At 37.1% G+C, this 27,150-nt stretch overlaps 1 protein-coding gene across 5 annotated transcripts in view; it reads left to right on the top strand.

Moving 5' to 3' along the window:
* The window catches only part of LOC107098244 (chromosome unknown open reading frame, human C9orf3), a 121,664-nt gene that overhangs the window by 85,171 nt on the left and 9,343 nt on the right, over nucleotides 1-27,150 (top strand). For 3 of the 5 annotated variants that reach the window (XM_015395801.1, XM_015395811.1, XM_015395785.1), the window contains 3 exons: nucleotides 14,993-15,109; nucleotides 23,045-23,131; nucleotides 23,222-23,377. In XM_015395801.1, coding sequence (XP_015251287.1) covers nucleotides 14,993-15,109; nucleotides 23,045-23,131; nucleotides 23,222-23,362 — 345 coding nt within the window. In that variant the 3' untranslated portion in view covers nucleotides 23,363-23,377. The remainder of the gene's footprint in view (nucleotides 1-14,992; nucleotides 15,110-23,044; nucleotides 23,132-23,221; nucleotides 23,378-27,150) is intronic. The other 2 variants (XM_015395794.1, XM_015395819.1) reach the window with 2 other exon arrangements.

Here is a 27,150-nt window from a genome sequence, read left to right as displayed (position 1 = left end):
TCAAACTCCCAGGCCTCTGGTAGAGGACCCGAGCTTGAAGATGACACATACCACCCCATGAGGGGTGAGAAAACAGTTTTTGTTTTTTTTGTTATGTATATATATATATATATATTCTTGTTGTTATTCTTAAATCAGCTCTCTACGGTCGTTTAGCTGTTATAGAAGTCAAATATTGTTTTGTAGTAAAACCTTTGTTATCCAAAAAATGTTATCCTAAATTAAAACTGTTTTTTTAAGCTGTGAATTGAAACAGAAATTTAAAATAATACCTCAATAGCTGTGACTGTTTATGTCTTGAAAGTGTCTCATGGCTTATGAGCCTTGGAATTTGAAATATCTCCTGCTCTAAGGGAAAGGGCTCCCATAAAACAGAGGTCATACAACACTTAAAACTATTTCTGTGATGAAGTTTTTGAATAATAAAAGAGAGGCCTTTTCTGTGAACACCACCCAAGGGGACAGCACATCGTAGACTTGCAACTTTTATCTTTATGAAGATCTTGTGCAATCTACTTTAAGGGGAAGCAAGAAAATCCCATCGGCAGAACTCCAGGCAAAATGTTCCTTAAATTCCTCAGACTTGGATATCATGCTTTGTTAAAGCTTTCCATGAGTTTTAAGCTCATGTATAGAGGCAGTTTTTATACTCCATTAAGTTAATTTTTAGCCCTCATTTGATCAAATTACGAAGCTCAATCTCATTGTATTTCAACAATACGTGCACAATTCAAGGAAATTACAATTTGTTTTACATTTTAATTCAGCTCACTTTACTGTTAATGTAAAGTGGGCCATATATAATTTCAGCCCACTTTATTAAAAATCTAATGCTTTATTAAAAAAAATTTGTAATGCTTTTATTAGAAAGCATTAGCAGAAAAACAGCTTAATGAGGTTCAAGGAACAGAGCAGAAAGGTTAGGAATGAAGTTCTGGTGAAATGTATTGTTGTGTTGTAAGGGAGCACCCCAAAATTTGAATGTCATCAAATATAAGTATGGCAGCAGCTGTAAAACTACAGAGACATGGCTGACAATCTAAACCAGCAGGCTGGGCAAGTAAAGGATCAAGGGAGATTTAGCCAAGAAGGCCATGGTAACTGTGAAGGTCCTACAGAGCTCCCATGCTCAGTTTGGTGAATTTAGGAAGCTTTAAAACTATCTATATGAGATTTGTGGTCATAAGGTCAAAACATTTTTGTAAATTAAAGAGGTATGATATATATTTACTTGGTAGCATTCATCTCCATGTGGTGCCAAGTGTCTCCTTCCAGTTCTACTGGTGTCTTTCGAACATCCTCTGACTACCTTGCTGTGTTTTGAATTTTGTTTCCTATTGTGTATTTTTCTCTGGCTTTATGTGACTGTGCACGATTTGTACAGCTGTGTGCGTCTGTCAGTCTGTGTTGCAAATATCTGGGTTTAGTCCACCCTGAATTCTTCTGTCAGCTCAGAATGCTTAAACCAGGCCAATTGTGAGTTCACGCAAGAGACGAGTCAAATGGGAGTCAAGCAGCGCACGCACAAACTAAAAAGGCAGGGAGCTGCAGCAGAATCCGCTCTCCTCCTGAACATAACCTTTCCTTATGATGGCTCTGTTATCCTGTCTCTGCTGTCTCCTCTCCTTGTTGTCACACCTAATTTGGATCCGACGCTTTCATCCCATCTTGTTTTCTGTTTTGTTTTTTTCTTTAAGGCTCCTAATCTCTGTTTCTCAGTGTATCTTTCAACAGCCGTAGATGCTATCGCTCCACACTGGAGGTCATCTCCAGTGCATGTTTACGTTTTTACCCCCATTATTGTTATCATCTAATTTAACTTGGCTTGAATAGACAAATCCTTTGTTGTGTGTGTGTCTGTGAATTGATGTTTCTTGCATGCACTTTGTATTCAGTGTGCACACTGACATTTGTAAGATGATCTAGTGGAAAATGCCATGGATCTGACAAAAGTTTTTTGAGGCTTTATTTTGTCTCTTCGTGTCTCCGTGCAAGTCCTTCCAAGCCTGGTAATTATTAGGATTAAATGTCTTTTGCTTGTTATGCAGATGACTACAACTAGAGTGAGGCTGAGTCAGTGTTTTTCATTATGTTCATTTAGACTTTCCCCCTCAGGGAAAATTAAAGTATAACCTCGGTCGCTCTCACCTAGGCAGAATCCTGATAGGGCAAATGACTATGGCAAATGGAGCCAGGTCTATTTTCAGCCAATGCTACTTTTCATTTTTTTTCTTAAAAGACCTAATGGCTGTAAGGACCGGGCTGTAAAAAAAAAAAAAAAAAAAAAAAAAAAAAAAAAAAAAAAGAGAAGTAAATCTGTTGAAGAGCCAGAAAAAAGTCACATATTAATATTCTTAGATGGACCTTAGCAGCTGCATAGCAGCTGCATTTTAAGAAAGAGGAAGGATCTCTGCCAACGCTCTTAATTTACCAGTCCGTCTTACATTTGGACTTTCACACATTCGATCATTTGGACATTCGATCATAAGATATAAAAAACAAGACTTCTGAAATGACTCCTCCTCAAAAGTCGACTAGGCTCTGACTTTGAAATAGTGTGAAGAGCTCAATCATCCAAGAAGAGATTAAGGAAAGATTAAAAACAGTTCGACCACATGAGGCCTTGGTCAGACCCCAAATATGCTAAATGGTCTGTAAATGTTTTTTTGTCTGCAAATGGTTTGGAGTTCAACAACATAAGGCATAGAGTTTCTCTCAGTAGATTGTGATGTCTGGGTTTCCCTCCTTCACCAGTTAGCACATCATCCTGATCACTGATGAGGGGAAGGCAAAACATCCATTTTTTCTGCCATTGTGTTTTTTAGAAATGCAATATTTCTGGTCAGAGATGCAAAAAGATTTGGTATAACATATTTAAAACTGATTATGAATAATGGCTTCTTTTAATTCTCCTTTGCTACACTAGACTTGAGGAACCAATGGTGCATTCACACCAAGAGCTGTTTAGCCCTCTTTGAAAAGACCAGAGCCCATTTACTCTGATAGCCCTTTAGACAGGTGTGAAGAATTTCTGAACTTTGATGCAGACTAAACCAGATAACTGGGGTGTGTCTGAAAACCTGGGCCTAGATTTGGTTGCAAGTGAACCAAAGTGAGAAAGAAGTACATAACACATACACTTCTGTTTCAACAGAAAACATTTGAACATAACCTAAACCTAAATCTAAAATTATGATTTTTATCAGGGATGCAACTACATACTTCCTGAGGGTTATGGAGGACACATTCAGACACATTTCTAGGCTTCTATGTTATGTAGAACTGGTATGGTGTAGCAAGACAACATGAAACTTGAATTCAAATGATAATTTTGATGGATTGAACACTACATCTAATTAGACTTATCTGATACGTTACAACAGCACTAGTGTCATATCAGAATTAGGGTGAGCGCTTTTTTTTTATAGAGTCACTTTGCTCTGACTCTTTATAAAATACTAAAAGTCTTCTAATTTTTGAAAATATAATTAAAGCCTCCAACATATTATGAAATTAAGTTAAAGACCAAGATAAAATCTCTCTCTCTAGACTTCTCAGAGGTTATTAAAAAGGCCTGTTCAACATTAATTATATTTCTTGAAGTTGTGTCAGTTTTTAAGGGATACTAGGAAATAAAATAAAAATCTGGAATGAAATAATTATTTAGATTATGCTATTTCTTTATCCAAAAATCAATACATAGGATTTTTTTTACACTGTACTACATTAACACTAACATTAACACAACTCCCAAGTCCTAAATTTGACACATTTAATGATTCACCATCTAATTAATTTGATAACTGCCTGTTAAATAAAATAATCTCACACAACTTTTTATATATTTTTGGCATTATCTGTTATATTCTAAATACTGATAAGTACACAGACTACAGTAACCTGGGGTTAACTTGTAGTAGTTGAAGAGAACTTTAATGTGTACCCGTCTCCACAGGCTCAAGCTGAAGGTAATTTAACTGCCATCTTTTAGCCACTCTTTGTAGCATTTCTCTCCTTCTCCATCTTCCCTTTCCTCCATGACCCAAAAGCCAAAATTCATAGGTTCCCAAAGGCAATATTATAAAGTATTTATTTGTGGAAACATAAATGTGGAAGTTGAAATAAATTGGTTAACAGCTAACCAAATTAACCTTGTTTTGCTCATTTTAATTTCTAGTTTCTGCTGGGATTCCTTTGCAGGAGTGAGAAATCAGTTATTTTCTGAGAACATTTCCTCTTTACCATCTTAAAGCCGATTGTACAACTTACATTGGTGTCAAATATTGTACAAGAAGTGCAAATATTTTAGTCCTCAAGAACTTGAATGCAACAGTATTTAGATCTCATACACAAATAAAATATTACTTTCACAGAACTGTTTGTTTTCCTGACATCGTCTTTGTGTAGCCCTATAAACGAAGGCCTGTTCTTCACCATCCTGTCCACTCACCTCACTCTTTGTTTAAACTGACGTCCAGCTGTTTGGACGTGTCACAGGCTTACAAATGCTACAGATCTTTCTCTCTCGCTCACAAACAGGAGTCTCTTTGTTCCAGTTTTGTTTCAAAGCCCCATCTCTTTCAAAGGCTTAAGGGTGATGGTGGTGCAGGGGAGCATAAAGGCCACCACTCAATCCTCTATTGTGGCTCTTTCTGGTCACAGTAGATAATAAGAATGAAAATATTTGTATTCCTCAGGAGACTATGTTTTTAAATAGATTCCAACTGCTTCCAAAGCATAAAGACACAATATATATTTGCAAGGGAAATTAAAATATATTTTTGGACCATTTGGACTTATTTTATCCTGTAGGTGAAAATGATTGAAAGAAAATCTTTCGTTTTATTATTTCCTCAGATTAGGAAACGCACAGATAGTGACCATAACTAACCTCCAAGGGAACTGTGAGTGAAAAAGCTAAAAAGATTAATTTGAGGCCTGTGCCCTTTCCATTTGAGAAATTGTGTGTTCCTCCATAGGGGAAGGCACACTGGATCGTGGGAGGAGGAGGAGGAACATTAAGAAGGAGGCATCCACTGGAGACGCTCAGATTTGCAGCATGAGTCGATGCACACAGTGCCATAGATTAATTAAACTCCCCCTGTTTCCAAGACATGTATGTATGTGTGAGTGCAAAGTAGTCATGAGTCAGACGGTGATGAGTAGGAGAGAAAACACGTTAATTGCCCTCCTGATCAGTTCCAAAATACAGGAAGAAAAAAATTTTATGTAACAAACACCCCACCTTCTGTGGGTGCAAATAACTAATTAAAAAAAGCTGTTATAGGAGCAGCCGCAAACATAATATCCCATCTGCATCCCTGTTGGAGGGTGCATTCTATGGTTCTGACGTGTTTACCTGCTAGGTCTGGACTTTGCTGCTCTAGAACCGTTCTGTATTTAATCTGGGTAAAGGTTTAGGGGTTTACTACTGGAAGGTGAACCTCCATCACTTTATGGAGTATTTTTTTTCATGGTTCTCCTGGATTTGGCTCCAGCTATTCTCCACCGCTGTTAAAAGTCCCCCACACTGCATGGTGCTATCAGCACCACTGTTCTGTTGTTTAGCCATGATTCTCGCAAACATGAGGATTTCTATCTTAAAATCTGATTCACCGCTGCTTTTTGGATTGGCAACACTCCAAAACCCAATAGGCAATTAATGCTGAGGTGATCAAGGATTGGAAACAGGTTAGTCAGATCTTCCATATTCTGAAAAAAAAAAAAAATCACATGCTGAAATGCTAGATTTAGCCAGCTCACAGACCAGGCTTTGTTTTCCTGGGGGCCTCTAACGATTAGCAGTGTATCGTCCAAGCCCTGCGTATTTGTTTCCATCACGTTAAAAACTAGAGATAAGCCCCGACAGTGGGCTTATTGTCAGCTCGTGTTTGTTTGGAAAAACATTAATGAGACAATTGATCCCAACAACAATGATTGCAAGGTCACATATCTAAAGCTTGTTCCATTTCTTTTGTTTTTGTGTTTTTGTCTGTTTTCGTGCTTCTGTTTTGTATGTTTTGATTAAGGGCCAGACTGATTGGAGCAGAGAGATCCGTAAACACACAATCTTCTGCCTCTTTCTGTTATCTGTGGCTGCTGCGGTTGCTGGTTAGAGCGTCATCAAACCGAACCAGCGTCTTTAATGATCAATTAAAGATAGACAGTTGGCCCTGACAGTCATCGTCGAGGTCATCTGGGCTGTTGAAACACTACGTGTGACATAATTTTATTAGATGATAGAAAAACAGGCAGCTCCTTGCACAAGTTGAAATGTTTGCATGTGAGAGATAGATAACCTTTTAATGTCTCCCATAGGCCTGCTCTAGCTCTGACCCATTACCCAAAATTGGATTGAAATTCTATATAAGCAGCCTATCCTTTTGTCCTTTTAGACTAAGATTGGGGAGTCTTTTCTTGTCTATAGCCACCGTTTATATTCATAACATCCTCACATTACATTGCCTGATTAAAATCTCCCCTGGATGCTTCCATGAGTCAAGTTGAAAATTGTTAAGGCCTTTTTGCTAAAATGGCCTCATGGTGTCATGGATCTTTATGGAAATATGAATAACCCTGAAACATTTTCAAGCAATAAACACAAAAATACTGGGATTTTTTTTTTTCTTTTTTTTTTTTTTTGTCAGACCAACACAAAGTAGTGCATAATTTTGATATGAAGGGGATATGATATCTGGCTTTCAGTTAACTTTTGGGAATGTCTCTTTAGGCTTTGCATTTGGCACAGAAATATTTTATTAATTAACTTCACAATGAAGCTCAAGTTCAGTTAGACTGGATGGAGAACATCTGTGAAAATTGATTAGTCAGAGATCACTCTCAATTGCATTGAGATTTGGACTTTGAATATACCTGGATCATACCATTCCATTAAAGCTGTACGTTTAGGGTAACTGTAGTGCTTCCCCCCTTCCCATTAACTTTGACATAGTTAAGAAAAACTTCTCCACCTCATGATGCTGCCAATTTTTTGTGTCGGAGTAGACATGCCGATGTCAAGCTGAGTTGGATATTACTGGTGTGTTCTTTCGCAATAATTAGGCCGTATGTTCTCTAACAAACATCTAAAGCCCTCCAGGATGAGTTTTATCTATACTGAGATTCATCATATTTTCGGTAGGACATTTACCATTTTACATTTACCAATTAGGTGACACCTACATAAAGGCAGTTGGTTACACTGAATTTTATTTAGAGTATTCATGTAAAGATGGTTTCACACTAGTGCACACAGCACTTCAGATTTTGATTCCCATTTTACAATTACTGACTACTTTGTGCTGGTTTGTCCTATAAATCCAAGTACCGTACAATACACTAAAGATCATTTTGAGAGGTTCAAGAAAAAAAAAACTTTTGCAATGCAGAAAAAAAAAGTACAGATGTAGGAGTAAACCTTGTTTTAAAGATTTCCCCATCACCTGTATGGTAAAATGGTAAATGGCATGTACTTATATAACGCCTTTATTCAAGTTAGGAGACTTGACCAAAGTGCTTTACACTACATTCATTCACCCATTCACACACACTCACACACTGATGGTGGCAAGCTACATTGTAGCCACAGATGCCCTGGGGCTCACTGACAGAAGCGGGGCTGCCGTACACTGGCACCACCGGGCCCTCTGACCACCAGAGTGTAGACAATGCAGGTGAAGTGTCTTGCCCAAGGACACAACGACACTGAAAGCCGGAGTCGGGGCTTGAACCGTCAACCCTTCGATTTCAGGGCAAACTCCTACATCCAACGCCACTGTCGCCCCACATCTGTGTATGCAGCTATACTTTAATGTGAGGAGTGTTTTGGGCTAGATGTGCAGAACTAAGGGAGAAAGGTATAAGGAAGACAACAGGGGAGTGTTTTACTGCCTGAGCCAAACACAAGAGTTTGCCCCATTGAAAACATGTAATGAAAAGATCTGGAATAGAGACAGACAGCAGACGGCCTTAAAGACAGAGGCAACAGAAGAGAGAAAAGAAAAGGATCCGAATGAAAGAAAGAATGAAACCCTAGTACCTGGAGGGCGGGCCGAGCCCTTAAGCTGCTGGTGCCAGAATGTGTTTTTACGAGCTTGCGGTCAGGCAGAAATAAAACGCGGGTGGCTGAATGGCACCACACACAAATGCACACACGCACAAACGATCGGCGGCCTCTCAGACATTACAGTTTGCTTTTATAATGTCACACTCAGTCAGTGTCTCCGACCCCCATATTGCTGTTAGGCTGAACAAGAAGGACAACCCTGCACCCCCCATAGGTGCGGAGGGTTAGGTATTACAAAAACATCTGTCTTACTTTAAAGTCAAGTCAATTCTAGTCAGATTTTACTCACTGTATAATGTCACAAGTCACAAATTTGACTCAAGGGGTTTTATGGTGTCTTTTAACCTCAGCAGAAAAAGAAAGTTATTTTATAACAGTCAGCCTGGCTGACTTTTTATCTGTCTTTATTAGTTGTGGCTAATTTCTTTCATAAGTTACTTTGTATTTGTCAAAAATGATCCAAATATCCAATATCATCTTTCTACTAAAGCCAACGAATGAGAAGAAAGGAACTGAAAAAGCAATTCCAACAGCACGGAAATCAACTGTTAAACAGATCAACATTTCCCAGTGAATATATTTTTCAGTTATGATATGAAATTCACAATATTTGTTTAACTCAAGTAAAACCTCATGTAGGAAATAATCTAATGAACCCATAAAGTATTTGTAATAAAGGGGAATTTTATATTGAATTAGTATTAAATGTGAAGTTTCTTACTCAGTATAAAAGCTTTTACTCTGCTGTGGTTATTGCTCAATACTGTCCTCAATTAACATTCTTGGATCATCCTCTATGCACTCTCTTCTTAAGTTGTATCCATAGATTTTCCACAGAGTTCCAGTCAGGTGTTTGACTGGACCTCTTAAATCTTAGGGTTAGGGACCATGATTACAGATGAGTTTTCTTTCTTCTTTTGGGTTATTGTTGAGCTGATGGATCTATCCTGGTTTTAGTTTTATAGTCCTATCAAAAATCTTCTGGTGTTCTTCCCTTCATTCTTCTTTTACTCAAATAAAATGTGCTTGTACCAGGTACTGGATAAACAATCTCACGTCATGATTTCTTCACTTCCAAACAATACTATTAGTATGGTGCCTTTATGGTGTCATTTCTCCAGTTTAACATAAAGTGTGCGCAATTGCACCCTTAAGTTGTTCTGAAAGTCTTAGTGGTGGCACATTGGCTCTTGGGTACCTCATCAGGATTTTCTCGACTCCCCTTGAGCCTCCCTTTTTTTTCTTTAGATATTTTGCAAGAACACCTAGTTATGGAGAAACTGGGCTCTTTGCCCTCCAAAATCATAATATTAAATGTGCTTACTGGGAAATGTAGGCATTTAGAAACATGTCTGAGGCCATGAGTTTAAAATTGGGGCTCTAGATGTCTTGCTTTTTACCCATCATGACATTGTTTTCGTTTGATACCTTGGTGATAAGAAACCTTATAGTATTAAAGGAAAATTCCGGTTATATTCAGAATTCAAACTTACATATTTTTTAATAAATGATAAGTGTTTTTAATTAAGAGTAATTTCATTTGAATGTGCTCTACTGGAGGCATCCATTTTTGTCAAAGAACAATACTGCCGCCTACTGGTTTGTGACATCACAGTGCAGTATCGGCTGTTGGGCAAGTCCCAGTGCTGTATCTGTGGTTTGTCAAAACACCAGATACAGACTTTTCCTTTAAAGGCGGTCTTTGGCTTTTGCACCTCATTTTGTTTTATTATTTAATACCTTAATAGACTATGAGCTAAGCTATCTTTATTTGTTCCTATATTTGGATTAAATGGGTTGTTAATCCAAATATAGGAATGATTTCATCTTAATAGCCCCATTACAAATACCATACATCTGATGCAAAACACAGTTGACATTTTCAATTCATTTTTTATTGCTGTATTTACTTTGTCAATTTCAGCAGATAGAAGAAAAACATGAGATGATGCCAACTGTGGTTCCTTCAGTAGGGAGAGCATACTGTGTATCAGTCTTATTACAATAAGAGGAAACATTGGAGCTGACTTTTTTAGGTGTTGTGACCTCATTTAGCAAACGGGGTGTAGCTGGCGGATAACAATTAAATTGGTAGATAGCATTGTTCTGCCCGGCCTTGTACAGAGAAAGACAGCTGCTAAGTGCCATCACCACAGAAATAATGTAGAAGAGATTGCTGAAGAAAAGGGAAAAAGAAAAAACACTCAAGTTTTACTGATAGAAATACCTTTTATCTCTATTTCCACCTCTTATTTGGTGCACTAAAAACAGCAAAAACTGGGGAGGTATTTTTCCATATTAGGACATTGCAACATCTATTGTTCACTAGATGGATCCTATACCAGAAAAGGTCCCAATGAGGTTTTGAACAAACACAGTTGACTGTTTTGTTGTTCTCATATTTTAAGGTGGACATAATTTCCTGTCTAAAGCTGTGCGGCATTGAGCTGTCAGTCAACTAACCAGTCTGTATTTATACATACATCCACACTCATGGGTGTTTGTGTGTCATTGTTCTGTAGAGGTTTAGAGGTCATGTGTGCGAGGGGACATTTCAGCAGCATATTTCCCAAAGGTCCTCACCAATCTTAATTCAATGTAGAGATGGTGAAACAGACCTCTGTCAGCACACTGTTTGCACTGGGATGGTGTTTGTGCTATAATGGAAGCTTTGCAGTCGGGAAAAGTTTGGAGTTTGATTAAGGTTTTTTCGTGGTGTGAGTGAAGTGTGGAAAAATAAATACGTTTTGGAATTTTATTTTCAAGAAAATATTTCAGCTGTCAGGTTCATCTGTTCAGTTTGCAGATTAAATATTTAAAACCAGGTGATGTTAAAGAAGTACTTGTCCATCTTCATTGCTATCATGTTTAGGAAGGTGAAATGGCTAAACAAAAATTCAACTCTAAACAAATGATTCTGAGAGGAGAGTATTTTTGCATGGATGTTGGTCTAAATTTACCACACCTGGTGAAAAAGTAAAAGAAAACTTATTTGGCTTTAACTACAAACAGGTTAGAAGAATCAACTTTGTCATCACACCGTCACAAGTACAAAGCAACGAAATTAACTGTCTGTATTTAACCCATCCCTTGGGGAGCAGTGGGCTACCATTGTGTGGCACCCGAGGAGCGGTGTGGGGTTAAGGGTCTTACTCAGGGGCCCAGAGTGTCAGTCTTTGGGAGTTGGGCTCAAACTCAGAACCTCTAGATTCCAAGCGCAATGCCCTAAGCACTAGGCTGCCACTCCCCCAAGGATGTAGAGAAAAAAAAAAAAAAGGAAGGAAGGTGAAAGCCTGACTCTAGAAACATGCTGCAGGGATTAATATATTCACTTTTAGAGAATCTTTAACCGTTAGCGTTTACTGTGGCTGCAACCTTTTTCATCGAAAAAGAAAGAAAACCCGAGCAGTGAAAACCTATTGCCAACCTTTTAAATTATATCTTGCAGAGTTGCAAAATTATTTATGCTGAATAATTTTATTTTAATGTGCAATTATAAAACCAAAATGGTGTTTCTTTGTTTTTTGTTTTTTTAAAGATTTTACAATAAGAAAAATATATTTAGATGTTTATAATGAAGTGAATCAACAAATCATATCTGGATTTCTCTCCAAAATGGTGTTGTGTGATAAGAACAGGAAGTTAATTATCAGTTTTTCCTATCTTTTGTCTTGATTTCTTTTTCTTTTTTCATCTTTTTAAGGTTGCAAAATAAAAACCAAAGATTTAAGTAATCAAAGTCAAGAAGTACTCTGTTTGAATGGATGTGTTCTTTCTACTCCCTTCCCAAACTGCAAATTTTTTTTTGAAGAATTTGGAGAGGGGTTAGTAAAAAACAAAACACACACATTTGACTTAATGGAGTGGAAAATGTTTCCTATAATTCATAGCAAACTGGAAAATTTTAGTTAAAAAAAGTATTGTTCTTAAGTATGTTAGTAATTGCGCTGTCAGTAGGGTGTTTTCCTGTTACAGTGCAGCAGAGTGTTTTTATTGCGGTCATGGACGTGTTACATTTGGTAAGGGACCCAATCGCGTCCTTGTCTGTCATGAAGTGTACGCCGTGTGAGTCTTTGTGTGTGACAGGATAATAACAGTGTGAACCAGCTTCTAAAGTATCATCACTGACCAGGAATTTGTTTCTGGAGACACTTGTGCAGACGTATTGATTACCGCCATAGCAACATAAATACATACAGGCAAAACAGGACCTCACAGTTACAGCGAGAGGAAGGGCTGTGTGAACACGCCTGCCAGAGCGGTGTTTTATTGCTGCAGACTCCTTACTTTTCAAAGTCTAGTGGGGCGGGGAGTGGGGGAGATAAAGAGGGATCATGGGTGGGCCCCAAAGAAACTCGGAGATGGAGACGCCACTTCAGAAAACACTCAGCCTTCACAAAATGGAGGGAGGAGAGAGGGGAATCAGTCGAGGGGAAGACGGGATATCACATGTTTAATGGAGTTACAGTAGATGATCTTAGATGTGTGTGTTTATGTGGGCCAGCAGGGCAGGTACAGTTTGACTGTTTGCCAGTGTCTGTCTAGGTGTGACTCCCCTCAGCTCCAGCAGAAACAGTGCCTTGCAAAAATGTTCCTACTTTTTATATTTTTAATAAAAATCTGACATTAAGTCCAACTGTTCAGAGGTTTGTTGGAGAACATTAGAAAGAAACAGCAGTTGGGACAAGGTTTAAAGCTACAGTGTGTAATAATTGCAGGGATATACAGTCAGAAATGTAATATATTATGTTATTTATCATCATCTACGAGCTCAGCCTCTTAACCATAATATTTGCATTGCCATAGAATTGGTTATTTATAATTACATAGGAGCGGGTCTCGCAGCCATGGAGGCAGACATCTTTGCGCTACGGCAGCGCAGAGCCAACAAACTAGCGATTGCGAGATCGCCCATTACGCTCGAAAGTAACTACGGCAAGTTGAGAGAGATGAACTGAGACGGTACTGAACAATAGATGGCAGTATTAAAATTATCTATGTAAACAAACCTCATCACTTGAGAAGGTAGGTGATGCGGACGTCGTGGAAGACATTTTGTCCCGTAACGCTCGCCGTACTGTTGGGGGGGAGAAGCGGTGGGGGGAGATGTTCATGTTACTGCGGTCTGCAGTCTGGACGCTAGATGTCGCTGAAAATTACACACTGTAGCTTTAAAATAGTTTTTTAAAACAATACTTCAACCTTTGAAACACATTTTAGAGCCCTGTTCAATCTAACGTCTAAAAAGGGAAAGAAAATTGACACGGCTGAGCAAGGACAGCATTAATCTGAGAAACAGTCAAGTAGTACTCCATAACTCGTAATGAGCTATAATTACCCAGGTGGGAGAATGTGTTGACAGGAAAACTACTAGCTGTGCACTTGTAAATTCTGGCCTTTATGAAGGTGTGGCAAGAAAAAAAGCTCTAGCTCAAAAAAGGAAAAAAGTTATAACAAGTCTAGTATCAAGTTCTCCACAAGCAATGGATAAATGTGCACATGGAATGAGTCCAAAGTGCAGTTTTCATATCTACATGCGAAAAACTATGTATGGTAGAAACCTGCACATCACCATTAACACAGCAGGTGGAACATGGAGCTGGCAGCATGAGTAGTGTCAGAAGATCTGGTTTAGTTGGTGGGACGACTGCTGGACTAAATGCAGGGCAACCCAAGAAGAAAGCAGGGATGAAGGCTGAGAATCTATTTGCCTGGTTTTAAGCAATTTTGCAAAAAAGAATTCCAAGAATTTCATTTCGTAGATCTGAAATCAGGTAGAGACGTCTCCCAAATAAGTGCAGCTGTCGACGCACACAAAGGTTATTCTACAAAGTATTCATTAAGGGGGACTGAACACAAACACATGGCACATTTTTCAGATTTCCATTTATAAAATAATTTTAAAAGCATGCATTTCTTGCCCTCCATTCCATATAAAATGTCAGAAGAGTACATTAATGTTTCTGTTTGTAATGTGGCTGTCTTATGTTTCACAAAGGTAGCTGTTTATTACATCCATACATGCTTCCTTCTCCAACTCAGGCTAGGATGTATTGTTGGTCTCTCACGCTCTGTTTCCCCTCAGTCGCTCACAAGCTTCATACTCATTTTCACATTGGTCTCTGCGGGGCCTTCAGCCATTAACTGTGTCCCAGGCTGGGAGCGTTGGGTGTACCCATCAGGGAAGCCAGGCAAGGCTGGGCATAGCTGTCCCCAGAGGAGGAAGCCACTTTCTCATATCTCTGCCCACATGATTTCCCAGAATACTTGTCTCTGAAGATGTTAGTCATCTGAAGAAAATAGGTTGTTTACTCTTGGATAAAGGAATAAAAGCAGCAGAAGACAAAAATTCTTGAAAAACCTTTTTATATATATATTTTTTAACCAAGAAATCGTTGAACAATGGAACTCCAGGGCTTTTAACAGTGCTGCTTAATCTTAAACAGGACTCATAGATTTGGTTTAAAGCCAACAAAAAAAGAAAGCTTTCTTCCATTTTACTTCTCTGTCTTAAATTCAGATATTAAAGTTTTTATTTATCTCATTTTCTCTTTTCTTCCAGTTGGCAGCATTTCTTTGTAGCCTACTGTACGATTCCCCTAAATTATCATACTCATTTAATTACCGTCTCTGATCTGCAATATTTATCTATTTCATCTTGTATTTAAGAAACTCAATAAACATTCTGTTTCCTACAGATCTATTTTCTCTCTTTGCTGTCAAGGCAGAGAAAAGAAAATTAAACTTGTAGAAAACAATATCAGTGTGCTTGTGCAAAGATGAGCAATATCCAGGATTTAAATTAGTTTAAAAGCTTCAATAATTTTGCTTGTTTGGTGTATGAAGATGGTATAATCTTTAATAATGTGTCTGGGTAACTCTTATGAGTTAGCTTCTATAATATTATGAACCATTTTGTGCCCTCAGCTGACGGCGGACCAGCTGGTGATGCTTTTGGAGCTTCTGCTGGAGGAATCAGAGCTGAGTGTGTCATCAATGCGTGCTCTGCAAAAGACCTACAGCCTGCAGAAACAAGATGCTGAGGTGAGACTCCTCATGGGCATAAGCTCGGACAAGTGAGGACACATAAGCAAGTTCTTGTTTCCAGGTATATATAAAAAAAATAATACAGCGTCTTCTTGGAAAGGTATGAAGGCACCTTCGAGTTTCTCCCATTTTGTCACATTACAACCACAAACCTAAGAAAGCAATAAACATAAAGTTGTACATATCTGTATAATGGATGGGAAATTGTGTGTTTCAAACTGTGTATGTTGTTATACATACTTTATACATGTTTGAAATACAAAATCGTACACTTTATTACATATGGGAATGTAAAAGTTGTAGAGTGCCTTTTTATTTAGCAGCCCCCTTTCAATGTTTTCTAAAACATATCTGTGCTACAATTAAGATATATTTTTAGGGGTGTAGCTCTACCAGTTAAAGGTATAGTGGAGGATGTTATTTTTCCAGGTGGATCATCAAAATAGGTGGTCCTCCTTAATAGTTAATCATTCTGGTGATATGTTTGCGTAAGGCCTCCCTACGTGATCATCCCCATTTTCACTACTAGTGAGTCTGACGTTGTGGAAAAATTGCAAATATTCTTTTGGAAGGTAAGCTTGTATGAGAGATGCAAACAGCAGCTTTTAAACAGAGCGTGCACGAGGAGAAATGGGCTCGTGCATGCTCTCTAGCACATGTTTAACGTTCCCTCTTAGGAGCGGGTACAGGGTTGTGCTATGCATTTTTTTTTAAGAGGAGAGTGAGTGTCTTTTTAAAAAATCCTGAAAATCCTCCACTGTACCTCTAACAAACCTTGGCTTGAACAATTTTCTGTTTTTTTTTTTGTTTTTTTTTGTCTGATCTGATGAAAAGTCAAATTCAGTTGAGTTATATCAGAAATTCAGTTTTCAAGTCTTCTCCCAGGTTCTTCTTAAAATTTCAATCTGGATCTTTAACTAGCATGTTCAATCATAAAAATACTACGATTGGGATGATTTTCAGTAGGGAAGTGATACAGAAGACCCTATATGATGATGCCATATTTTATGATATAGATTTATAGATTTAGATGTTATTTGTCAAAAGTAAGTGATAAATGTCCATACTGTATGTGCTCCTCAAAATTTACATTTGGTCTCAACTTTATATTAATAAAAACCATTGATTTTTTTTCTTCTTCTATCTTTTTTTTTTTTTTTTTGGCTGTGATGTGACAAAATGCGTAGACGTTTAACTAGGAAGAAAGCTTTTGTTAGCCAATCTAGTTCTCTTTTCTATTCTCATCTGAAGGCAGTGAGATTTGAGATTACTTTTATACTTGTCGTAACAGTGGTTCTCTTCTCCTCCTACTGTAATGAACTAGCCGTATATAGCCCTATATACTATACGCATTCCATGCTGTTTGTCTTAATACCTACAATTTTATTTGTACTTTTAAAACAGAATGCATGTATTTTTGACAGTGGAGGCATTTGCATTGACATCGAAAGTGTTTACGGTGCAGAACTGTTGTGAACTACATGGGCGCAGGGGTCACAAAGCAGCTGCTACAAAAATCTACAAACTGTCTGCGATAACCTCCATCATTAACATACTGCTCACGCTGAAAAGAAAAACTTGATACATATTTAAGTTTTTACAACTTCCTATTAGTTATACGAGCTGTTTTGTTGAGGCTGCTGTGGGTTTAATGGGACTCAGATGTTTTGTTATGTAGAGTCACTCCAATTGTTACTAAAATCTTGATGAGTCATATGTAGCATTTAAATCAAAATCTCCCATTTTTGCCTGTTGTATAATATCACAAAAATAGGCAACCTTTTTATCCTGTAAAATAATTTCCCAGCGGCTGCTTATTGATCTTGTAGTGACTAAACAAAGGCCACTCTGTGTTTGGCCAGGACCCTGAAGGCTTACTTCCTGGCAGATAAATCACACTCTCCTGTACAATTTCCAGGAAAAATAGAAAACTCTCAATTTTCTAAAAATAAGCTGGGCTCTAATGCATAGTGATGCAGAAAATAACACACAATTTCCCTTGCACACACCTGTGTAAAGGGGCAGCTGTGCTGTCTGAGGTTGGGCGTCTCATTCTGAAGAGGTTAATCACTTTCATCTCTCTCATAAAGGTGTCCATGTATTTTTCTCACCATTTCTAGCTTATTTTCTTCCTTTTTCTACATATTCCTGTAGATAATTCAGAACTGCGTACACATAATCACAGAAAATAATTGCAGCTTTTTGAAGATAATGAATATAGCTTGAAATGAATGGATGTTGAGGTTTCTGTAATATCACTATAAATAAATTGTGAAATATCTGATCAACCACCTTGTAATGCTGTTTTCACAGATTCAGCGGCTTACATGCCACCTTATGTCATTAAATAATCCCACTGGGTGAATTGCATACCTTGAGTATTTGTACATTTTAGTGATTAGTTCGACTAATTTTTTATTTCAGTCGGATGTGATCATAGCATGTTGTTTTATATTGTTTTATATTCACTGTGCTAAACAAATCTCTACAGAAACCAAATATGTTGTGTAATTAAAGTGATAAGAGGGCTTGTTTTTGAGTAGAAAATACTGACCTGTAGTGCATCTGTTAGTTTAAAAAATGTGGACAAAATTGAAAGGCTGACTGTGCGTGCAGCCAGAGTGCTTTGTGTTGGTACTAAGAGTCCGGGAATATTTGTGCAGGTGGGACTTTAAGCTGTGGGCATGTGTTTGCATGCATGAATGTGGGTGCGTGACTTTGGCCCACTCTGTTTCCTATGAACCAAGTGTGATTCAAGACGCTGTGTGACTCTGCATGTGCTAAAGTGATGGAGCGCACACATGTCAAAGGTAGCAACTTCTGTCGCCTTTGTTGACCACAGGTTCTGCTTCATGTATTTGATGTATGATGAATTTATCAGACCAACAGAAGGATTTTTAAAACTTAAACTAAGGAGGCTCTGTAAAAGGGCACCAAGAATGCACGAAACGTGTTAGAGTTTTGCCCATTCGTGCAAAAGTTATATTTTCAAATGCAATTGGGGCAATCTCACATTTAACCGGAGTAACTTCTTAACCCTTTATAGGGTAAGTTACCGTTTTTGATCACTTGCATACCCCTTACAAATGGAGCACAAATCCAGCCATTCAGCAAAGATCCTGCTACATGGCTGTACATCTTATTTCGCATTTGACCAATTAGATGAGCCCTTGAATGATTACCTATATTTCAAATAAAGATGAAAAAAGTTAACAAGTTAAGAAAAAAAAGTAAAAAAGCTTAATGAAAAAAAAAAAAAACAGGTAATAAGCTAGGCTAAAAAAGTAAAAAATGTTAGCCCTTATATCAGCATGAATGCCTCTAAGGTTGTGATGTAGCAAAAAAAAAAATTTTCTTTCACTCTGAGTGTTTTTCACAGATTTCCTTATAGAAGCAGTTTTGTTATTTTTCTTAATATATTCGGGCAAGTTGGCGTTTCTTGCATTGACATTCATTTTTCCCATCAAAATATACATATTTTATTTTTAATGTTCCAAAGATAATAAGGCCGCCCTGGATTCCAATAATACTATTGGCTTGAATTTATTAATTTCAAAGTATTTTCCTGAGTGCCCTATAATGGGTTAAGGGTTCTGGTGTCAAAAATATAGAAACCCTATAAAGAGATTGAATTGCCTCCATGCCTTAAAAGTCTCCGTAGGGAAATTGGAAAAGAAAAAAGCTCTGTTAAGTATGAAAAAACAATCAGCCACAACATTTTGGCTGGTTTCCATTTTCTGGTGCTATTGCTTGATTTTCTGGATTAACGGTAAGATATTGCAGCCATATATTTGTGAGCCTTTCACGGTATTTACACTGTGAAAGTGAAATACATTCACATTAGAGCAGAGGGTTAATGTAGGGAATTTTAAGCAGCGCTTACTAAGCACTCAAAGCTCCTTATATCAGAGCCACATTCATCGAGCCCTATTCAGACATATTCATATACGTACATCGATATATATTGAAACTAGAGGATATAGCTCACTGCCCAGGGAGGCACAGACAAGGAGAACAATAAGCTCTTACAGACAGAAAGACTATTATTTGCACATCAAATTAGTTTTCTACGGCCTTCTGCATGTTCAGTCACAGGGATTGGAGGCGCCTTCTGTTTTGTTTTATTAAAAATGTAAGCACGGCCAGGTTTGGCTAATGATTGTGAACTTTATGATTTTATTTCAACTCTTGCTTCCCACCTAGAGTCAAATAAATATCATATTTTCATTCTTACATGTTCTAATAAGTTACATAGTAGAAAGTAGCTTTTTGGGTTGTTGGTGGAAAAGAAGGACCCTGCCCTGAGTGTGAAACCTCCAAGAACTACTGCTTCATATTTACCAAATGGAAACTGTTATTCCTTTTTTATTTTTCACAGTGGTGATGTGATTCTTACAAAATCTGTTCAGCCCTAAAACTACGCCCTTATTTCTTTGCTTTACATTTATTAAGGAATAATCTGCCAACATGGATGTTAACCTCTAGGCATGGCCAGTCAGACTGACCTACGCTGCATAGACAACATATCAGTCTGGAAAGAGCACTGCCTGGTTTCAAAGGCGGGACTAATAGAGTCAGTGGAAACAGGTAATAACCAATCAGGTAATACGGATCTGACACAAAAACACCTTTCTTTTTTTTAAAAGCGGCCAGTTGTTGAAATTTTAACAATATCAGCAGCTCTTTTGGGTCTTAATAAAGGACGCCATTGAAACGTCACTCAGATGTAGCTGCAATCTTGACTGTTATGGTTACAGAAAAGTGCTGTTGCATTATGGGCCCGCCTCCCACACCATGACAGGTGCTGTCCTTTTAAATCACAGAGTATTGCACCTTTTGCCCAGTATGCTGTAAGTCAGCTACGTAACATACAAAATATGGTATAATAAAGTGTATATCAATCAATAACAGCAAAGTCTGCCCAAGAAGCAAACACTTTCTAGAAAGGTCTTAGTGGTGTTATAAACGTTGTTAATCAAAACTTAAACTGCTCTCAAACTTTTAGCATTGAATGTATGATGTATGCCACCAAATTTATCCATTTTATCGCTGTCCGAAAAATTTATGCATCCGGAGTTTTTTTTAGGTATTTAACGTTTCCTTGGTTAGCACTACTGCCTTGCAGCAAGAAGGTCGCTGGTGGGATTCCTGGCTCAATAATCTATTTTTGTTCATAGAAAATATAAAGAATAACAGCACTTGAAAATTCTTTAAAATGATGTTAACTCTTAGTCTTTTTAATTGAAGCAACACAGTAAAAATATAAATGCTTGGTTGAACCAAAGCAGCGCAAACCTTTATGTCCCCCTTTGACATTAACAGTTGGGACATCCTGACTGTTAAAAATGCAGCTGCCAGATTGGCTGGCAAAGGTACAAGGTTATCAATCATCATTTCACAGTGCATATCAGTGTCAAAATTGTTTTGACTACTCACTATTTTTACCAATTATCCAGACAAAGCATAACGTCTTGAAGCGATCTCTCTCAGTGGATAGTCAACTAAATTACGTTTACATCCATGCACTTGCAATAGTTTTATGCTAAATGTTGTGCATTCAGATGGCATGGAGAGCAACTATAGACAAAAGAGAGCCTGCAACTGAGCTTGAACATTGGATGCTGAAGCAACAGTTGTAACGCCTGTTTGTGATAAAACTGTTGTTATAGAAGAGTGAAGGCAAGACCAGTGGTGCAGTAATAAATGAAGGAATGTCACTGCGTAATTGCATGTGCTGTCAGGAAGAGGGGCCCTGTGAGAGGAAACATAGTAAAAAAAATAAAAATAAAAAAAAAATGGGAGAAAAAGAGGTGCACCAAGCAGCTGCTCTGCCCCAGGGCTCTCCCCAGGAATGTAACCCATTATAGTGAGCAGCTGCTGGGGCTGCAGAGGCCAGGAGGGCAGAACTGGCACTAGAGGGTAAACACGCTCTTTTAAAGACAAGACATTTCTAGAGGGAAATGGAGCTGATTTTTAAGTTGATCTGCTTTTGGAGGGGATTTGTCTTCCCCAATGAATATACTTTTATTTAAAAACAGCTTAGAAGCAGGTGAAACAAATTGTTTTGCATTCTAAATAAAGCAGTACTCAGCCTCCACCTTGACACTGCAGGGATGAAGGTAGAGGAATAAAAAACATTAAAAACAAGCACATTTTTATGATATTCAGAATCATTATTTTTACTTTTTTCTTTTTCAAAAGCTCGAGCTGTTTAGATCAAATCATTCACCAGAAATCCCACACAGTTTATTAGTCTGAGAAAACTGGAAACATCCGCAAAAACAAAAAAAAAGGGCAACAAGGGGAAACAGATTTAAAAGAAGTGATGAGGCTTTAAATGATTTTAAACCTGATTTTTTTTCTTTTATCTGAGTTCTTTATCTTCTATTGTCCTCTGTTAGCTTCACTCACACAGACGCACACTCACGTGCGCGCTCGTATCAGATGATGACGGATGATGGTTGAGTCAGGGACAGAGTCAGTCTCTGATCTCTCCTGTAACCGAGGCAACAGAGCTCCTATTGATCCTCCAGGAAAAAAGCCAGGCATTAACTTTCACACGCACACAGTCACATAACAAATACACATTCAGAGAACTAAACTGATAATTCCACATTTATACATCTTATTTTTTAACAGAAGATCATTTCTTTTAATTCTGACAGATTTTTTAGTAATAAAAAAAAGGGTGACCATGGAAGCTGGTGTGCTTTTCACTGATGATGTAAGAATAATTTTCCAGACATTTGAAGAGATCAAGTGAAGTTATGTTTATGCAGTAATTTCAAATTCTGTGTTTTTAGAAATAAAACGGCAGGTATGAATTATTAAACGATTTGTGTCGATATACGTAAATGCCTCAAATACATGGACTGTATTCCCTATATAGCTTGTAGCGTTTCTCTCTTGTGGCACAGATGGAAGTGCCGCACGATGAAGATGCTTATTGCCGTAACAGATTTAGTAGTAAATGTTTCATAGTGTAAAAAAGCGCAAAGAGAAATGAGTTAAATACAGAGGAAAAAATAAATGTTCTAATATTCTTTGCAATGACAGATAAAGATTATTGTTTTTTTTTTGTCTAAATCATAGAAACCCATTTATTCCAAAAACTGTTTTTCCTAAAATAAGTGCATTTGTTCTTGAATTATGGAGGCAAGTGAGACACTTAACCAATGGAACAAGACAATTTACATTTTAAATAATAAAAAACAATAGCAGTGTCTCATTTCTAATTATCTTAAAATAAGATAATTAGATCAAATGCATATGATCTAAATATTTTATTTTATTTGGAAAATACTCATTCCATTGGCTTGATCATCTTATTTACCTACTCAAATTAAGGGTAAATACACTTTATTTAAGAAATACTTACTTATTTCTAGATTGTTTTTGCAGTGTGAGAAAACAAAAAGTTTTAAACAATTATCTAAAAAAAAATACCTAACAGCTGCATTAATATTTGTTTATGGTCATAGAGGGAGCATAACTGACATTAATACATGATTTCTTGATTACGATCTCGATACCTGTGATCTGACAGAAACACTTCAAAAAAGAGACATTCTCATGCAATAAACTATTAGTGAAACTTTTACTAAACTCAGCAACATGTGTATGTAAACAGACTCTGCCTACCTCTGAAAAACTAGTTTTATATGTTAATCTGAGGAGGTTCAACTGTTGCTTCAGTGGATTTTTTTATTCATCTGCATCAGTAATGTTGTGCTTTTCATTAATATCTACTGATTTCAGTCCTACTGCACATTTGCCAGGACTTCCACATACATTTGTTCTACAAAACTGTTTTTTTAAGACCATGATAAATGTCTTAATTTGACAAATCTTTATTGTAAATAAATATAAACAAGGTCTGTTTTCTGTGTGAAATCTTGAATGTTACTGAATATCAGAGTGTTTCTTTTGCAGGTCAGACATCGTTGGTGTGAGCTGGTGATCAAGCATGCTTACTCTCAGGCTTACTGCGATGTTGAGCACTTCCTGCTTCAGGATCAGGTAAAATCATCATCAGCCTAGAAATATACTGCGGTTTTAGTATTTTTAAAAGATGTGGAGAAAATTAAAAACAGACACTGTGTGTTTCAGGCAATGGGTGTGTATCTTTATGGGGAGCTGATGCTTCAGGAGGATCCAGAGCAGCAGGCATTGGCCCGTCGCTGTCTCGCATTAGTCCAGGAGGAAATGGACCAATCAGCACGCAGAGTGGTGGAGGAGATGATCCTTTGACACCAGATGTAAGGTGTACGTTTTTTCTGTTTTTGTCTTTGTAGCTCAAACCTTTGGGCAGAAACGCTGGTCACTTTGAGCAGCGTGAGTGTTAAAAGTTCAAAAACTCAATTTAAGTTGATCAGGTACAAAGAATCTCACTAATTTCAGAGATTCTTTTAAAACATCTCTGAATAAGACGTGTCTGGGTAATCTGTACTTCTTGTGAACTTAGCCTTTATTATATTTGAGCCTGTGCTCTGCTGTGGCGCCTCTTTACAAAAGCTTTGTGTTGATCTGATCTTGATTCCATGGACTCCAGTGGATAGTCTACATGTGAGTCTGTTGGACACCTTTGCTACGCATTCCTTTCTGACCCAAAAATGAGCTCATAGACTCTTGCGGTTTCAAGGCAGCACCATTACCATATTTGTTGGAGAAGGTATTTGGGAATTTGTTCCTCAAACAAACTGTGTAGGGAAGACTGGAAAGCAGAGAAAATGGGTCAGTGAGCATGTTCTGAAGGGCTCAGGATGGTCTCGGCTCAATGTGGAGTGATTTGCAAACAGTTCAGCCAGGAATTCCTCCGCTGGGTGCTGTTTATATGCATAATCACAGCTGTCAACCAGTGGCCTCCTGGCTTATCCAGAGCAGCTACAAGTTTCTCTCTCTGACATTAAATGAAAAGTTGTGGTTTTGAGGGTAAGAAAAGGAACAAAGAGAAAGATAAATGCACCTAGAAGTTACACAATTTAAATAACGATGCCAAGCAGTCAATTTAATTGTCTATTCTATCAATTTTTTTTTTAAACTTGCTGTATTCATTAACCTGAAAGAAAGCAATAACAAAAACAAGAGTAATGCAGCTGATGTTTTTGCTTTTCATGCAAGAGGTTTTGTATATGTGAATTAAAAAGCAGATGAAAAAAGAGTTGATCAGTTTAAGTGATATTAGAATATTAGGACCATATATATATCTATATATCTATATATATATATATAGATATATATATACATTTTACTTTTTATATTTATCCATATTTTTATCTTAAGTGTATATATTAGTATATTTTTTGCATGCCTTATACCCTAGTGTTTTTAGAGATTTTTATAATTTTATTTACTATTTCATATATGTTTCATGTTGCACGACTGTACCACAAAAATTTCCTAGTTGTGAACCTCTTCACTAACAATGGCAATAAACCCGATTCTGATTCTGATTCTATTATATTTTACAACTTTAAAAAAAATGAAATTGTCCAGAGGCTGTTCCAAACGACATTTCTTTTTGTTTCACACTTGTGTAAACAAAATGATTAATAAAATCTGTCTAAGTCTAAATTAGGATGCAGAATATTAGGAAAAAAGGCAATATGCAACTTCCCGTTTAGGATTCGTAGCAAACAGACAGCAGATGTGAAAAGTCACAACTAATTGGTGTTACTAAAACAGATAAACACAGGTACGTCTGCTAGTTTATCAAATAAAACATGAAAATCTTATTTAAATCCTTTTCTGTTCTATTAAAGAAAAAAAAAAACATCACCAAATATAATATATTGTTATAGAGAACCATGACAACTAAATTGCTATTAGCAGTTTAACCATTTTTTTGCAATATTGATATTGGCATTGTAGTAAATTTACAATATATTTAGTCATAGTATATGTGTTTACTTAGATTAAAGCCATAAACAGCCACATTCATTTTTACTGTCAATATCAGATTATAGTATAGTGTAGGCTGACGGGTTAATAATATCATCATGTAGTGAATGTTTGCATCATAGAAGGAAAACACAACCTTGCAGTGTTAGTGGGGACTATTACCGTAACAATATTGATTAAGATCAGTGATTGCTTTCTGTGGCTTTCATTACCACGGCGTCCTAGCACTCACCCTGAACTCTGTGCTCTCTAAATTCCATTTCAAGCATAAACATTAAGGACATAAAGCTCCATCCAAGTGGTCAAACATACTAGCAATGCTTGGCAGCTGATATATTATAGCACATTAAAAATTGCATCATTCAAGGTGTTTGTGATTCTTAGATTGTGAACCTTCATGCTGGTAATTTAATTGTAATCCAATTTATTGTACAGCTTAAGTCTCTAGACATTGGAGGACGTTTTTTTTTTGTGGTGTTTTTCTATTAAGAGAAATCATAGCTTCATTTATATTCACTTCTAGAAAAAAACGTATAACAACTTTAAAAAGGTTATTTCAGATTTTATTTCTTTAAATCTAACATTTAATTAATTTGAGTCTGTTTATTGATGCCTCATTACAAAATAGACCATACTAAATTCATAGGTGCGCCTTTGAAATACCAGAATAAATAAATCTAAAGAATCTAGCTGCCCCTGCCGGTAAGCTGTAAAATTTAACATGACAAAGTATTTTCACAGGAAAAGATACAGAGGTTATATCAAGTTCAACTCAGAAATCGTTCAATAGATTCCTAATTGATCAGCATCTTAACCCACCTGCCCTAAATCCTATAGAAAAACAAAATAAATAAATAACTGTGGGTGGAGCTTAAGAACACGGCATAAGAGAGGACAGGACAGTGAATAATCTGGTTACATCTTCAACTCCATTCCTGGAGAAACTTTAAGATGTATCCCTGATCCACAATAACTTGCAAAATAAATATCCATAACCTGATGAGCCAGATTGATAATGTGAAGCACTCGGGTTTTATCCTACATTAGTAATCTAGGAATGCTCCCATCGAACCTGGAAAAGGACATTTAGTGGAATCTTAGGAGCTAATTGGGCAAAGCCAACCCTAATACCTTGGTACCAATGTTTAGTTTTAGCTAATTATTGTATCAAATGAAATATCAGGAGACGCCATGAAAATCTACAACTTAACCTTTGTGCTCTTCCTTTTCCTCTAAACGATGTGGTAGCAGCAGCTACATGTACATCCTCCCGTGCCGCCATCTTTGTCTTGGTTCAGCCGTGGGTACGGCAGCTCGCGTTTTCGTTTCACCTTAAATCATAATACCGATCCATTTTGGGTCAAAGTGGTGTGATTTAAGCTGGAGTGGCAGCAGATTGATTCTCATGTGTTTTTGAAATCAGCTTGAAGGCAAATTTATCGTTATCAGGCATAAATGAAACAATGATGACCTGCAGAGGAGGGAGGGTTGATACAGGCGTGTTGGATCAGGCATGTACTAAAAAGGTTGCAGCATAGTAACTCTAAAGGACTGGAATTAAAGATCGATTTTCTAAAGAGATTACAGAAGGAGAGATGCTTATCTTAACACTAAAAGCCTGAGTAATATTGGAAGAAGGGAATTAGTTTTTGCCCTATTGACAAAAGGTGGTTGTCATAGTATCAACAGAATCACAGCAGTAGATGTCCCTCCAGTGATTTTGTTAAAACATACATTTCTTTTCCAGCCACTTAATAAATTGTCCACAAAACAGGAAGGGTTCATGGCTGCAGTTAGCTTGTACAGTTCTAGGCTCAGGATAAGGGCGGCTAATCTTTTTGCAGACCCCCCACATTCTGGACCCAAGTTGTTTAGATCTTCACTGCAAAAACCATCAAGAAATAATAAAAAAAATAATAAATAAATCTTAAATTAAGAGCATTTACCCTTCATTTGAGTAGATAAATAGGATGATTTGTCAATGGAATATGTTTTTACATTTAAAATAATATATTTAAATGTTATGTACTTGAAATAAGACAATGCAATTGTTTTTTTCTTATTTCAAATATAAAGCGTGTTGTTCTATTGGCAAACTGTCTCGTGTAACCCGTCAATTCAAAAAGAAATGCAGTTAT

This window comes from Cyprinodon variegatus, unplaced genomic scaffold (assembly GCF_000732505.1).
Source record: "Cyprinodon variegatus isolate N-32 unplaced genomic scaffold, C_variegatus-1.0 Scaffold26, whole genome shotgun sequence".
Classification (NCBI taxonomy): Eukaryota; Metazoa; Chordata; class Actinopteri; order Cyprinodontiformes; family Cyprinodontidae; genus Cyprinodon; species Cyprinodon variegatus.
This window is presented reverse-complemented; position numbering and strand designations above follow the sequence as displayed.